Genomic DNA, 14,481 nt, shown 5'->3' with positions numbered 1-14,481 from the left:
CCCTAATATTAATATATAAAAATAATATTATATATTAATTATATAACTTATATTATATAAATATACAATATCTATATTAGTATATTATTACTATAGTATATTAATATATTATTATTAATATTTTATTATATATTATAATTTATAAAATTTAATATTTTAAAATATAATAAATTTTTTATATATAATTATTTTATATTATTTTATATTTCAAACAATAACGATTCGAACACGAACGAACGCATCACTGTTCGTGTTTGGTTCGTTTAACTAACCAAACGAAAAAAATTTGTTCGCGTTTGTCTCGTTTACTTATCGAACGAATCGAACACGAACTCATTGAAGAACCAAACACGAACTGTTCGCGAACAAAGAGCTTTTTTGACAGCCCTAATTATCTCTACTTATAGACACGTATATACAATCATCCAACTTAAGTGCACATAGGAAACAAGTGATAGATTTATAGTTTAATTATGTGAGATCTCACTAGAAGTCCATTATTTAAAAGACGCTTCTATTGAGACATTCATTAATATTTTGTGGGTGCTTTGGAACCAATAACTATAAGGTTCCATATTGTTGCAAAAACAATTTGAAAGTAAAGGAGACCAATCAAATCATGAATTTCTTATTTGCTTTCTGTCATATTTTTTGAGATGTTAAACTTCTCATATAATATACGTAAAATATTTTTGTAAAATATCTATGCATAGCAAGAGTGTAGGAAGAGTATTTTGGTCCCCATTTTTAAGAATAAAGGTGATGCACAAGAGTGTGCAAATTATAGAGGAATTAAGTTGATTGTTATACTTTAAAATTATGGGAGAGGGTAATTGAACATAGGTTAGGTGTTGCCGAGATGAGAATGATTAGGTGGATGAGTGGTTTTACACTCGGAGACAAATTGCGAAATGAATATATCCGTGATAGGGTTGGTGTAGCTCTTGTGAAGGACAAAATTAGAAAAAGTCGTCTTAGATGGTTTTGTCACATTAAGCGTTGACCATCTGAGGATTCGATTAGGAGAATAGATGTTTTAGATTCGACTTATGTTAAGAAAGGCAGAGATAGACCTAGGAAGACTTGGGCTTATTGTATAAAAAAATGATCTTAACTTATTATAACTAAATGAAAATATGACACTAAATAGGTCGCAATGGAGAAAAAGGATTCATGTAGCTGACCCCACATAGTGGGATTAAGGCTTTGTTGTTGTTATTGTTGTATTTATGCATATCAAATTATTAATATTTCTTGTATTCTTTTATGCCTGGAGCATAATAAACTAATTTTTTAAAAATCATTTGTAATTATATTTAAAAATGTAAGTGCAAATCCTAACTTATTCCAAGCGAAGATATTGGTTTAAGGTTCTTACTGAAATTTTTTGTCGGGATGGGCTTTAAAATGTGCTTAGATCTAAATTTTAGATGAATGCAATACAAATTACTAATGTATTACATTCATATGAATGTTGGATCAAGGGCTTCATAGTCCATCTTGAACAATTTTTAGTTAGGGATATCCTGATGTGATTTTTTCTTAACCGAGCATGATTTAGTTCTCCATATTTAAATTATGTTAGTGGGTCGAATTGATGTTTTATAGTTCTTGAAGTTGGTTCTTAAATTGAGCTATGCATGCTTTAGAAACATTATTGTCACACTCTTCCCCATAGGCCTTGAAGGAAGCCATTGGAATATAGCAAGGAGGTGCAAGTTGAAAGTTAAGAAATGATTCTAAGAATTAAAAACACATGGTTCAATATTCTTAGTCCACTGATAAGATCATCAATGTATCTAAATCCAATACGCTTAATAGTTTAGTTATCAAATTATAAAAGACATTTAACGACATATTAACTTATTAAAATATGAAAAGTAGTAATAACCAAATAAATTCTAATTATAATTTTCTTTTTTAATTTCTTGGAAGCATGAGTTTAAAAACTATCTTTTTAGATAATGCATACCTAAAATTCACAAATTAATAGGTGTGAATTTAATAAGAAATAAACTAAGCAGGTTAAATCACATTGAGTAATGTTAAAAAGGCAAGGCATAGGGCATAAATATGAATTATTAAAAGTAGGATTAATAATGAATATCATATTGCAATAATTATAAATAATATTTATACAAATAAATTTTGAAATAATGTAATTATTTAATGGTTCTTGTTATGCAATATAATTCATAAGCACTTATATACAACTAAAAATAATTGCAGTTGAATGTGAAAAATTTCACTTGCCTGTACACAATAAGTATAAAACCATGAAGGACTCATCAGTCATTCATCATTATTTTTATATATATGTATATTTATAGGTGGTTTTATTATGTCAACCTAAAATTAAAAAGGTAGCATCATTCCCATAAAAATTCAATGATTTCTCTCAAAAAGGTAGTCATTAGTGGACTCGTTGATTTGGCTAGCCAACATGAAGAAGTATTCTGCCTCAAATGCATAAATAATGCATAGAAGTATGCTTCTTTTATTTTTAATAATATTAAACACATTATAATGAAGAGTTTATCATTATTCTGTTCAACATGTGTTATATATCGATAAAATTTTTGATTTGATTAAATAGTAGTTTTTTTCAACGATTAAAATGATATACAAGAGCATTTTAGGATTTTGTGCACCAACCAACAAGATAAGAATATTACATCATATCAATATGGTCATAATTGAGACTAATAATAAATGGAACAAATTTTATATAAACAATAAAATATATGAATAACAAGCATGGAATATATCTCTAATAAAGAAGAGTACATATATCCTTCAGTTAGTAAAGAGTAACATACTAATGAAAACAACAAGCAATCAGCTATTCAATCACCCATAAATATTCTTACTGCAATAATTGATCCTCTTCAATCGTAGATTCAAAATAGTATAATATATTCACATATTCAATATGCTGCGTAACAGAGATTTAACAACCAAAATAAACAATTTAAGTATATTCCATGAAAAATGAATAACTTCAAAGGTTTTCCTAATATATATTTTCATAATTATTTCTAAATGTCAATTAAACATTACTACTTTATGTATCAATTATCATCAACCATGGCTTTATGAATCCTCCATACACGTTCACTAAACATCTTTCAGGTTTTATAAAAATAAATCCCATTAACTCAATACATCGAGTTCACTATCAAATCTTTTATCAAGAAGAATATGAATAGACAATTAGATCTTCATTTTAACCAGAATAATTTACCTCCATCCTTGATTGAAAGCATTGCAATTAAGAAATATACTCATAAAAATATTAATGTTTTTCTCCTTATAGGACTAACTAGTTAAGCTGTTAGACTTGTACTTCTTATATATGAAAATCTGTAACTCTATCATTAAAGAAAGGGGTGAATTAAACTAGGTTAAGTAATTTGGTTAAAAAATCATCTCCTCACCAAGCTACCAAGCATTCCTAAATCATCTCAAAATGGCCTAAAAATTATTTTTTAAGAGTACTTAACTGTTCAATGAATGAAGAGGAGAATATCCTGTTGGTGCAAGTAGGAGAATAAGAAGAAAAAGTAAGTATTAATGCTTCTTTCCTTTTTTCTACTTCATTCTTCTCTCTATAAACCTTCTCTGTGCTATCATGGGTATCAAAGGCACAAATTGAGAGTTCTTACTCACTCCAGCTCACATGCTATGTGCTGTAGGAGCTGTCCATCATTGCCGGCTTTTGATCGATCGCCTTCCCACCCGTTTGCTTGCTCTCCTTTCTCTTGTTTGAGCCCAAGGAAGAGTCTCGATTCCAAAATAGAGAGGGGATAGGAGGGCACAAATTCAAAATTTAAGTTGAGGAGGAATCAGTTCAGTTAAACCGGTGCGGTCCTTTGTTTGTAATGCAGATTGTTACAATCATAAACGTAAACATGGATTTGAGTTAGTTATTTTCAAAATGTTTAGGAGTAGGCTGTTTTATGGGTTTACATTTAGTGTTCTTAATGCACTTTTTATGCTCTTTATTCGGCATGATATAAAATCATTTTAAATCTCTCTCTCTCTCTCTTTCTCTCTCGCTATAAATATATATAGTTATAAAAAGCAAACACTTTCATCGTGGAACAATTTAAGATGTTGCTAGCCAGCGAATTTTTTGATAAGCAATATTTTATATAATTCGATAAATCTGAAATAACAGTTTTGATTCTTATCAGTGGTGTTTGTACAATTCATTCATTCATTCATCTGTAAATGTTATTGGGCCACACTGATTTTGTTGATCCCTTCATTAAGCTTTGATGATCTTTATAATGTAACTATTCTTCCATTGTTGTTGTTTCACTGATATTTTTTAATCTGACTAATCCCGCTTTGAAGGCCTTTTTCTGTCATCACTATTGCTTTTTCTCCCAAGATATGTTGGCCTGTTCAGACTTACGCTGCTTTTTATTAGTGCATATTTTTTTGGGTCTGGTTCTAAACTTAATATGTTTAATGGCTTACGTTTTTGTTCTCTGATGATTTTTTGTAGGGTCTCTCTAATAGAAAAGTTGGTGCAACAAATTTAAACTCAAAGAGTTCACGATCTCATATAATTTTTACCTGTGTCATTGAATCATGGTGCAAGGTAACATAATTTATTATCACTCAATTTTTCATCCTATTCTATTGTCAGGCTTAATCATGTGGAGCCTCAATTGCCATAGAAATACTACATTTAGCCTGTTTTTGGCTGTAAATTGGATTAATGTTAAATAGGATTTATCAAATCAGATAAAATTTTCCATGGAAATAGAGCATGTCGATGGTGAAACAAATCACTTAAATTCAACTTGTATTCAAATTTATTAAATATGGATTTATGTCGGAATGGAGATGGAACACGGGAAGAAAGTGACGAAACACGAAAAAATAGACTTAACGGAGCTTCAGATTTAAGTTTTATTTTTTTAATGTTTGGCTAGATTTAAGTGAAATTATTTCTTAAATCCTTTTAATAATATGCTACCAAACACCGCCTTAATTTTAATGCAATGTTACATGCTTACATTGAATCATGGCCCGTTCGGGCTATTTGAGCTCGGCTCATTTCAGTCTTCTTGTAGAATTATTTAATAGATTCTATCACTAAACTTAAGCATCCTTCATTCTAGCCGTTATGTAGAACTTCCCAGTTGATCACTACTTTTTAGCGTTGATTGTCACGTAGGGTCATATTGTTTCAATGCAAGCGTTCCGAAGTTATTGAATCTCATTTCTAAAAAAGATTTCAAGTATTTCTTGCTCGAAAATGGATGAAATCTATTTCTTATTTTTGAAGCTCACTTAAAAAAAAGGTGAGAAAGGATGTCTGCTTGAATTTTTTTCCCTTTTAATAACGATTATAAATTAAAATAATTAACTGATTCTTTGTAATATTACTTTTATTTTTTAGAATAATAAAGTAATTAAAAATTAATGTGAAAGTAGGTGAATATGTAATTCATTGTAACTCAAATAAACGGTAAGAGTTGACATCACAAGACATAAGTCCTACAAAATAAATAAATCAGTGTAGCTTACTTAATACGTCTTTTCTGGAGTCCTTAGAAAATATTTGTCAATTTACTTGTCATTAGACTTATATTTACGTTAACTGGATATTTAATGTCAGGGTTTGTCATCAAATTACTTCAGCAGTTCAAAGACTAGCAGAATCAGCTTTGTTGACCTTGCTGGAATTGGTGATAATGATCTCGATGCTGTCAGCAGACAAACTATTCAAGAAGACTGGTTTATCAAGAAATCACTCTCAAAACTTGGGTATGATCTTTTAGTTTTAATTTTGAGCTTGGACAGCTAAAATAACTTATTTGAAAATCTAGGCATTTTTAAACCGCTAAAAATTTTTGCGCAAATCACTAATAAACCATTGTAGAACAGACATTAAAATTATTGCTTCCATATTGAGTAGATCAATTCTGAGAATAAGCATGTCAGATTATTATATTTGAATAAGTTTGCCATTTTCTATATTTATAATTGTGGTGAATGGTGTTTATTTATTTGTTTTTTCTTAGATTTCCTGACACTTCATTTTTGTCAAATATTGGGTTCTTTAGATTTACAAGAAAAAACCATTTTGTACGATTAAATTCCAATCTTGATGTGCTGTGCATGTAATAAATATGGAATTACATGATTCAATAAATATATCAACTTAGGCATTATTAAGGTATGTTAGACATTGCTTTAAAATATCCTGTTTGAATCTAATTTCAATAAACAACATGACTATATATATATATATATAATACATACTTTTTTTCTTTATTTTTATCGGCAAATGTGATATATCTCAATGAACAACCATTCAAGTGGCGTTGAAGCGCTAATTTCCTCTTCCTTTATATGGAAGGCCAGGGATCAAATTCCACCAAGAAAAATTAGTTTTAATATTTTCTACGAATAAAAGCATTTTCTTTTCTTTCAAAATTTTTTCATATTAAAGAAATTTTGGCTTACATGTAACCATAAGGATGGCAAAAATTTTCTTGCTTTTGGCAACATGGTTATTATTCTAAAGCATAAAAAAAATGAGGGAAGTAGAAATTGAATCCATAATACAAATGGAAAATATTTCGATGCTTGTATTGGCCACTCACCAAATCTACATTAGTATTGGCCACTCACCAAATCTACATTAAATTTGTATATGGACTTCCACAGGTGAGACATAAAACTTGACACGTAAAACTTAACCAAGTGGGCATGCAAGCTTTTGGGCAATCAGATTTCTTCAAAATAACAAAATTGTGTGGACCTGCTTGCTTAACTTTATTAGTTTGTTGCATTGAAAGCGAGCAAATGCATACCTAAAACCTAGAGAGTTGCAAAGACGACTTCATACCACACTCTGCAGCTTTTTGATGTTTATATAAGTTCTTGATGGTTGAAACTTTCTTTTCTTGCAAAATTCAAAAACACAACAACAACAACAAGAACCAACAACAAAGCTTAAATTCGAATCACTACGTGGGGCCGGCTACATGAATCTTTTTTCTCCATTGCGTCCTATTTAGAGTCATATTTTCATTTAGTTCTAATAAATTAAGATCATTTTTAATACAATAAGCCCAAGTTTCCTAGGCCTATCTCTGCCTTTCTTAACATAAGTCAAATCCAAAACATCCACTCTGCGAATCAGAACATCATATGGTCGATGTTTAATGTGACCAAACCATCTAAGACGGCTCTCTCTAATTTTGTCCATCACTGGAGATACACCAACCCTATCATGGATATATTCATTTTGCATTTTGTCTCTAAGTGTAAAGCCACTCATCCACCTAAATATTCTCAGTTAACCTAATATTATGCTTCTCTTTTAAAGGCCAACATTCAACGCCATAGAGCATTACACGTCTCACCACCATCCTATAAAATTTTCCTATTAGTCTTAGCAGTACTTTTTTATCACACAAATGGCCCGAAGCATTCCTCCACTTCAACCAATCAACTTGAATTCTACTATTAACATCCTCATCTATATCACTTGAATTCTAAGAACACATTTAAATTTAAATAGGAGTTGGGAGGTATGTATGTGAATGCCCCTAAATTTAAATATTTTAAAAAAAAATCCCTCATAAAATTTTTAATGATGTTTCATTTTATATAAAAAAAATTTATTTATTATATTTTTATGATATGGTTATTTTTATAAATAAATATTTATTTATTTATTTTCCAAATCTTAGCTCAAAAAATATTTTGTATAGTAGTTAAATGAGTAATAAATATCATATATCACATATTGATGTTAGATGTTATAATTTATTGAAAATTGGTTGATGTTAGTTGAATATAGTAGGATTACAATATTGCAATTTTAAGTAATTAAGCGTGTGTGTGACTATATCTGTGTGTGTGTGTGTGTGTGTGTGTGTACATATATATATATGCGCCGAATACTCAGATCAGTTGGTCGAACATCTACTTATCGGTTGTAAGTTTCCTCTGGTTTGGGTTTCGATTCCCCCCGAGTGCAAGGTTTGATACTCGAATTATATGCGCATGAGGGATGTTCGGGGCTCGTATAGCCTCCGGTCATTCGTGTGAGAAGAGAAGAATCATATGATAGATAGAGACCAATGAAAGAAGAGAGAAAAATTTACAGGAGTTTCAACTCTTCTAGAGGAGTCTTGATTAGAAGAATCCTCCCAAAAGAATTCCTATACCACATGATGGCCACATCTATTTATAAGTTGGAATGTCCCGAGGTGCACTAGATACAACAGTACGCAACAAATAAAAGGAACATTGTACAAGGTTGGTTGATCGAGAGGGTTTGCCTCCAAATGTCGCCAATGATTTGGTAAAACTAGTGTGTTTATCTGCCAAACCAAGTTGTCTAGATGAATTGGGTGGTTGGTCTGTGTGGTCTGGCTGTCATGCTAAACTAGTTGGTTAATTTGGCAAGTTGGCCTGTAAGTTGATTTAAACTCTGTTTAAGACTTTATAGTTGTACATATTTAGTTTCGCAATTCTCTTGCATTTTTAATTGGGGAACTCAAAAAATAATAAGAGAATAGGCTTATGAGCGAGAAGTAAGTGATCTGTTGATCAACATGCATGATTGATTGTGAATAGCGCTTTGAACATGAATGATGAGCCTATTTTTCAATGAGTGGGAGTTTGAACGACATGCTTTTGGGAAAAAGTGAGAGTGGGCTTAAGAAACTAAAAAGAGTGTGGAGATTACAAGGCTTCATGCTACCTAGGGGATTAATTCTAGCACTTCTTTGGTGAGAGAGGTAGTCTAAGAAATCCATGCGACAACTTAGGTATCTCCTCAAATGGATGTGGAGGATGAGAGCTTGAAGCGATTTATTTAAGGATGATGAACATAAGAAAATTTTAGGTGAATTTCCTTTTTTGATATATATATTTTTATTTCTTCTCCGATAAAAGTATCAGTGTTGGTTGCTTACTTCTTAGAGAATAAACTCATTGAGAATGGTAGTGACTGATCTCATCTTCAACTTGATTGGTTGAGCTCTAGGGTCAACATTGATTCTATGACATCAGAGATCAACACTTGCTCATAGCATCTCATTAGTTGGCCAGCAAATATCTCTATACATGCAAAGAGTTGTAATCCATCTGCTTATTAACCCTGCATCAAAAGATATCTTTGCCAAAATGTTCTTCTGGATTCTCCTTCGAAGATGATAATTTCATTGTCGACCTCATTGGCCTCTAGGTTGCTTTCCCTTTGCATATCAAGTTGTAGGATCTCCCTTTGTACAGTCTCTATAGCTTCAATGAAGCAACTTCAAGGTTGTATTAAATCCATCTAATAGTAAATAATTCTCTACCTCACATAAATTTGATAGTAACATGAAAGGTAATCAACAAGGGTTGGCCAAATATTGCATTGTACATTGCTAGCATATTAACTATTACAAAGTTGGCTATGGCTGTGAATTATGTATATTATTCATTTCTCTAAAATAGCCAAACAAAGGGCCTGATGTGGGAATAAGGTTTGAAGACCCTAAGCTTTGTCGTAGACACCACAAAAGAGGATTTTTCCTAAACACTTTGTCTATTGGATGTTGTCAATTGTGTAGTTTATAATTAATGGTGTGACCACAATTATGTCTTTATTTAGTTCTCTATTTATAAGGAGAACATCTCTACTGAAGATAATGGGTGGATGGCTATTCCTTCATGGCTAAGAAGAACTCACCAAATAGATTCTGTCGCACCAAATTTGTTTGTTTGAGACTTGACTAGTGGGAATCTTTTGCCCCATTCCCTCCAAGGATGGCGATGGCTACTCCAATAATGTTGATGATTTAAGGTAAAATAGATTCCTTCTTTATTAATTCAATTCCTAAAATATGAGTAGTCGTCTATGTCTTGATTGTGATCCTTGTGATTTACAAAATACTTTCTTGAGTCATGTGTATGACCTCTAGCTTTCATAAGTGTTAGTCTCGAGAAGCAATCTTTATCTTGAATGACTTCAATGATTTTCTCATCGAGACTCTCAATGGAGTTGTTACTAATAAGTGGTGGGGGTTGTGACATATGCTCCATCCGACGATCAAATCACCCTTATTAAAATTAGTTCGCACCTCAATAAGATAGACCAACATTTCTCAAAGTTTTCCTTGCCCTTTGCTCAAAAGTGCAACTTTCAACTTTCTAATTGAAGCATTAAAAGCATTTCCTTGGGAGATGCCAATCTATGTGCTTTGTAGCGAATTGTACTTTTCCGAATTGTACTTTTCCATGAAGCGAATTGTACTTTTCCATGAAGATATAATTGCTAGCTAGCTCTAATAATTTAACTTCAGTAGAGATGTGTTCTAGAGTTACACCTTGAATTCTAAGAACACATAAACTTGAATTCTAAGAACACATAAACTTTCTAATTATTCCACTTCAACCAATCAACTTGAATTCTAAGAACACATTTAAACAGTGCTTTGAACAACAAACCCGAGATATCTAAATCGTTCACACATTTTAATAATTTGATCACCCAAAGTTACACCTCTGTCACTAGAGCTGCTGCTACTACTAAAGTTACACTTCTTGCAAAATAAAAAAAAAAAAGAAGAGACAATCCTATTTTTATACGAATAATCCAAGGAAAGCTTTGTTTAAATGTGTTCTTAGAACGGTATGTAGCTATTTGCTTTATTCTGTCAATTCATTTGTATTTGTGCTTATTTTTCATCAGCATCTTTACTGGAAAATTTGCAAGATAAGTGTTTATTCGTTTTCATGTTACACTTCTTGCAAAATTGTGCTTATTTTTCATCTTTACTCTAAAGCTCACAACTACAAGATAATTTGCACCAACTGTTTCCAATGTGTTTCTATTTTAATAGCTGATTATTCCGTCCTTTAATTCTTTACTTGACATCTGGCTGCTCCAATACAGGAGATTGGTCAGCATTCTATCAGATTCCACTCACCAAGAAAATAAGGAAAAGGTTCCACTTTTAGACTCCTGTTTGAATAACGTATTGCAAGATACTCTTGGAGGCAATGCGAAGGCTACGTTCATTTGTTCTATTTCTCCTGATGAAAGGTAACTCCAAGTCTTGTATTCTCAGTTGTCCATGAGATTACAACAAAGAATAACGAACATTTGTTTACTTGACTTGGCAGATACAAAGCAATAACATTAAGCACGCTAAGATTTGGTGGACGGGTGAAACAAATAAAAAACAAGGCAATGATCAATGAAATATCTGAAGATGATGTTAATGGTCTGAGCGACCAAATACGTCAGTTAAAGGTAAAACCTTTCCAGAAGGTTCAAGTATCATGAACAACTTTGTGTAATATCTAAAACTTCATTTATTTCTTCAAATACCTTTGTGCAGGAAGAGCTTATAAGAGCGAAGTCATTTGGAGGAAGTTGTTTCGTCAGCACAAATGGACATTTCAAAAGGCTTGCGAATCGCAATAGCTTAAATATTCTAAGACGGAGTCTTAATCATTCTTTGTTTCTCCCTTCAATAGATAATGATCCAGAAGTTGACATGGATGTTGATGAGAAAGATATAAAGGAATTGTGCGTTCAACTCAATGACTTAGATTCTTCTATAGAAGAACAAGAAAAAATATTTAGAAAAGTTTCAGTATCCGCTTTGTCATCTGATTGCATGCATGATATTGAACTAGACAGCAGCGGGAGTCAAAGTGGAACTAAAACTGATCAAACCCCAAATTTTTCCTCATTCCCAGTTAGCAATGAATTAAACCAAGAGTACTCTGAGGAAAGTAAAGTTGAAAAACCAAATACATTAAAGATTATGCCAATTGAGAGCAATGAAGTTCAGTGCAATTCAGAAAATTCTAGCATTTCAAAAAAATCGCCCCTACTGAAAGAGCCAGTTCTTTGTGCATCTCCTAAAGTTGATGATAGCCTAAAGAAAAGCTCATTGAGTTCACCTTGCCTTCTTATGAAGAACATTTCATCCGAAAGCCCAAAGCCCGGTTCAGAAAAAGGGACTTTTAGTAAGGCAGTAGACCCTATTCGTTCCTCGCTGCAATCTAGTAAAGTCAACCCCATCGAGTCATTGGCAGCTAGCCTTCATAGAGGTCTGCAAATTATTGATTATCATCAGCGGAATTCAGCCTCAAGTAAATCACCTGTTGCTCTTTCTTTGGAGCACTTGTCTTTGACTTCTCAGTCAGGCATGAAGAAGGTTGATGCTTGTGGTCAGACGCCACCAAGGGATGTGAATGCTCCATTCCTGTGTTCAAATTGCCAAAAACAAGCGACTGCTAATGGCAAGTTCAACATGGATATGCAGATTAATGAAGGCAACAATTATGGGCCTTCCAAGGAAATTAATAAAGTGTTGGAGGTACTATATGTTGCCGCGCTTTCTGTAATTTGATTTTTTTTTTTAATTTTGTGCTAATGGTGTTGACGTATGTAATACAGGGAGAAATCAAGGCTTCAGAAGATGTGAAACAGAGAAACACCGAACTAGAAACTCTATGCGTTGAGCAAGCAGAGAAAATAAGAAAGCTGGATTCTCAGGTACTTCTAAGAACTGAATGAAGCGGTATGAGGATATGATCTTTTATTTAAGGATACCTTTGTAATATTTTGAGCTGCAGATTGATTTATACAAACGTTGTGGTTTGTGCTTTCAAAAGTTATGAACTTTGACTCCTAGTGTTTTCTGTAACACTACATTTGGTGCTTTTGTGATACAGAATAATGAATATGTTGCTGATCATGGAATCAATTCAGGTTGCATTGACAAGGAGGCTCTTATTGAAGAAATAGAGCTCCTAAGAAAGCAGTTGAAGTCTTATAACTGTAGTTCTACGAATGTTTCACTGCTTGAACAGATAAGAAATGGTAGCGGTACCCCAGTAAAGGGAGAAGAGTTTGAGCGTGAGAAGGAGAGGTGGATGGAATCAGAGAGCAGATGGATATCTCTTACTGAAGAGTTGAGGATTGATCTTGAATCGAATCGTAGGCTTGCAGAGAAGAAGGAACTTGAGCTTAGCTTTGAAAAGCAATGCACTGCTGAATTGGATGATGCGCTGCATCGTTCCATACAGGGGCACGCTAGAATTATTGAACACTATGCTGAGCTTCAGGAGAAGTACGATGAATTACTTGGCAAGCACAGGAAGGTCATGGAGGCCATTGCAGGGGTGAAGAAGGCAGCTGCAAAAGCAGAATCCAAATGTAAAGGTTCTGCTTTTGCTGCAGCTCTTGCGGCTGAACTTGCAACATCTAAAATTGAAAGAGAGAAGGAAAGGTCTGGCCTCAAGGAGCAGAATCGGGTCCTTAAGCTTCAACTCAGAGACACTGCCGATGCTGTTCATGCTGCAGGAGAACTGCTTGTGCGTTTGAAAGAGTCTGAAGAAGCTGTTTTAATCACAGAGGTTTAATTGTTCTCAATTATTTCCAATTTCCCAAATGTAATACATAAACACAATTTGATGTTTGATTTGATTGCTTTAATGCAGGAAAAGTATGGCAAAGCACAGCAAGAAATAGAGAAACTTAGGAGGCAAATAGAGAAATTGAAGAAAAAACATACGATGGAGATTGCTACAATGAAGCATTACCTTGCAGAGAGTCGGTTGCCAGAATCTGCATTAGAACCACTGTACCAGCATAATTCTTATAGTGCTGATCCGAGCAGGGCCCCTTTGTCTGATGATATGTCTTGGAGGTCTGCATTCAAGCCTTCTTATCAGTAGATTAGAGGAATTAAAAGTTTTCAATGCTGAAAATTAGCTAACTGGTGAAGTTGACATTATAATTTTGTCAACTGTCTTGGAACTGGAGTTTTTCCTTGTGCTGTTCTATTAAGATCTGTTTTTGGATAAATTTAATGATATCATTGATAGGAAGTTAAGGTGTTTGTAATAAGAAAATATCCATTTGTAATCTCCCCAAAGAGACCCTTACCTGTCTCTTAGCAGCCTTCAGACATGTATCCTTTCTATTGTAGAATTTCTTCCATTTCCCTAGGATTTGCTAACTTCCTCTCTATTTTGTTCTTATATTTTTCCTTGGAGGGAAATTTCAAACCATTTAAGAGTTTTAAAAACTATGCCATAATAGTCTCAATTATAAATGCAAGACAGACAGTTATTTGCATTCAAGAAATATGTCTTATAACTTGGTCATAAAACCAATTAGTATAATAATGTGAGTGTTAATGTAGACGCATGTTTCACTAAAATTGTTGCAATTTAAATTTTTAATGGCTTTATAATTAAATCATGCATTTTATGATTTCTATAATATTTATATTGCAATTATATCTATAGAAAAGGATCGGGCAAAGAAAAATCATTAATCTATAGCCTACTTGAGGTTTAAATGTCATTGAAATTAATAGTAAAGTCGATATGTCGTGTGCGATCATGACACGATTTAAGCTTTATAGATGAAGAATATACCTCATGGTATGGATAATTGGCCTTAATAATCTCTCTTGACATGAGTCAAAA

General features: G+C 32.7%; 1 protein-coding gene across 2 annotated transcripts in view; it reads left to right on the top strand.

Moving 5' to 3' along the window:
* The window catches only part of LOC110035815 (kinesin-like protein KIN-12C), a 26,618-nt gene extending 12,567 nt beyond the window's left edge, over positions 1-14,051 (top strand). Inside the window, exons 8-15 of one of the 2 annotated variants that reach the window (XM_020740108.1) lie at positions 4,514-4,609; positions 5,636-5,784; positions 10,922-11,071; positions 11,152-11,281; positions 11,370-12,359; positions 12,440-12,538; positions 12,718-13,401; positions 13,486-14,051. In XM_020740108.1, the coding sequence (XP_020595767.1) occupies positions 4,514-4,609; positions 5,636-5,784; positions 10,922-11,071; positions 11,152-11,281; positions 11,370-12,359; positions 12,440-12,538; positions 12,718-13,401; positions 13,486-13,722 (2,535 nt within the window). In that variant the 3' untranslated portion in view covers positions 13,723-14,051. The remainder of the gene's footprint in view (positions 1-4,513; positions 4,610-5,635; positions 5,785-10,921; positions 11,072-11,151; positions 11,282-11,369; positions 12,360-12,439; positions 12,539-12,717; positions 13,402-13,485) is intronic. The other variant, XM_020740109.1, reaches the window with a different exon arrangement.
* The last annotated feature ends 430 nt before the right edge of the window (positions 14,052-14,481 follow it).

The sequence above is a fragment of the Phalaenopsis equestris genome, unplaced genomic scaffold, assembly GCF_001263595.1.
Source record: "Phalaenopsis equestris unplaced genomic scaffold, ASM126359v1 Scaffold200044, whole genome shotgun sequence".
Taxonomy (NCBI): domain Eukaryota; kingdom Viridiplantae; phylum Streptophyta; class Magnoliopsida; order Asparagales; family Orchidaceae; genus Phalaenopsis; species Phalaenopsis equestris.
This window is presented reverse-complemented; position numbering and strand designations above follow the sequence as displayed.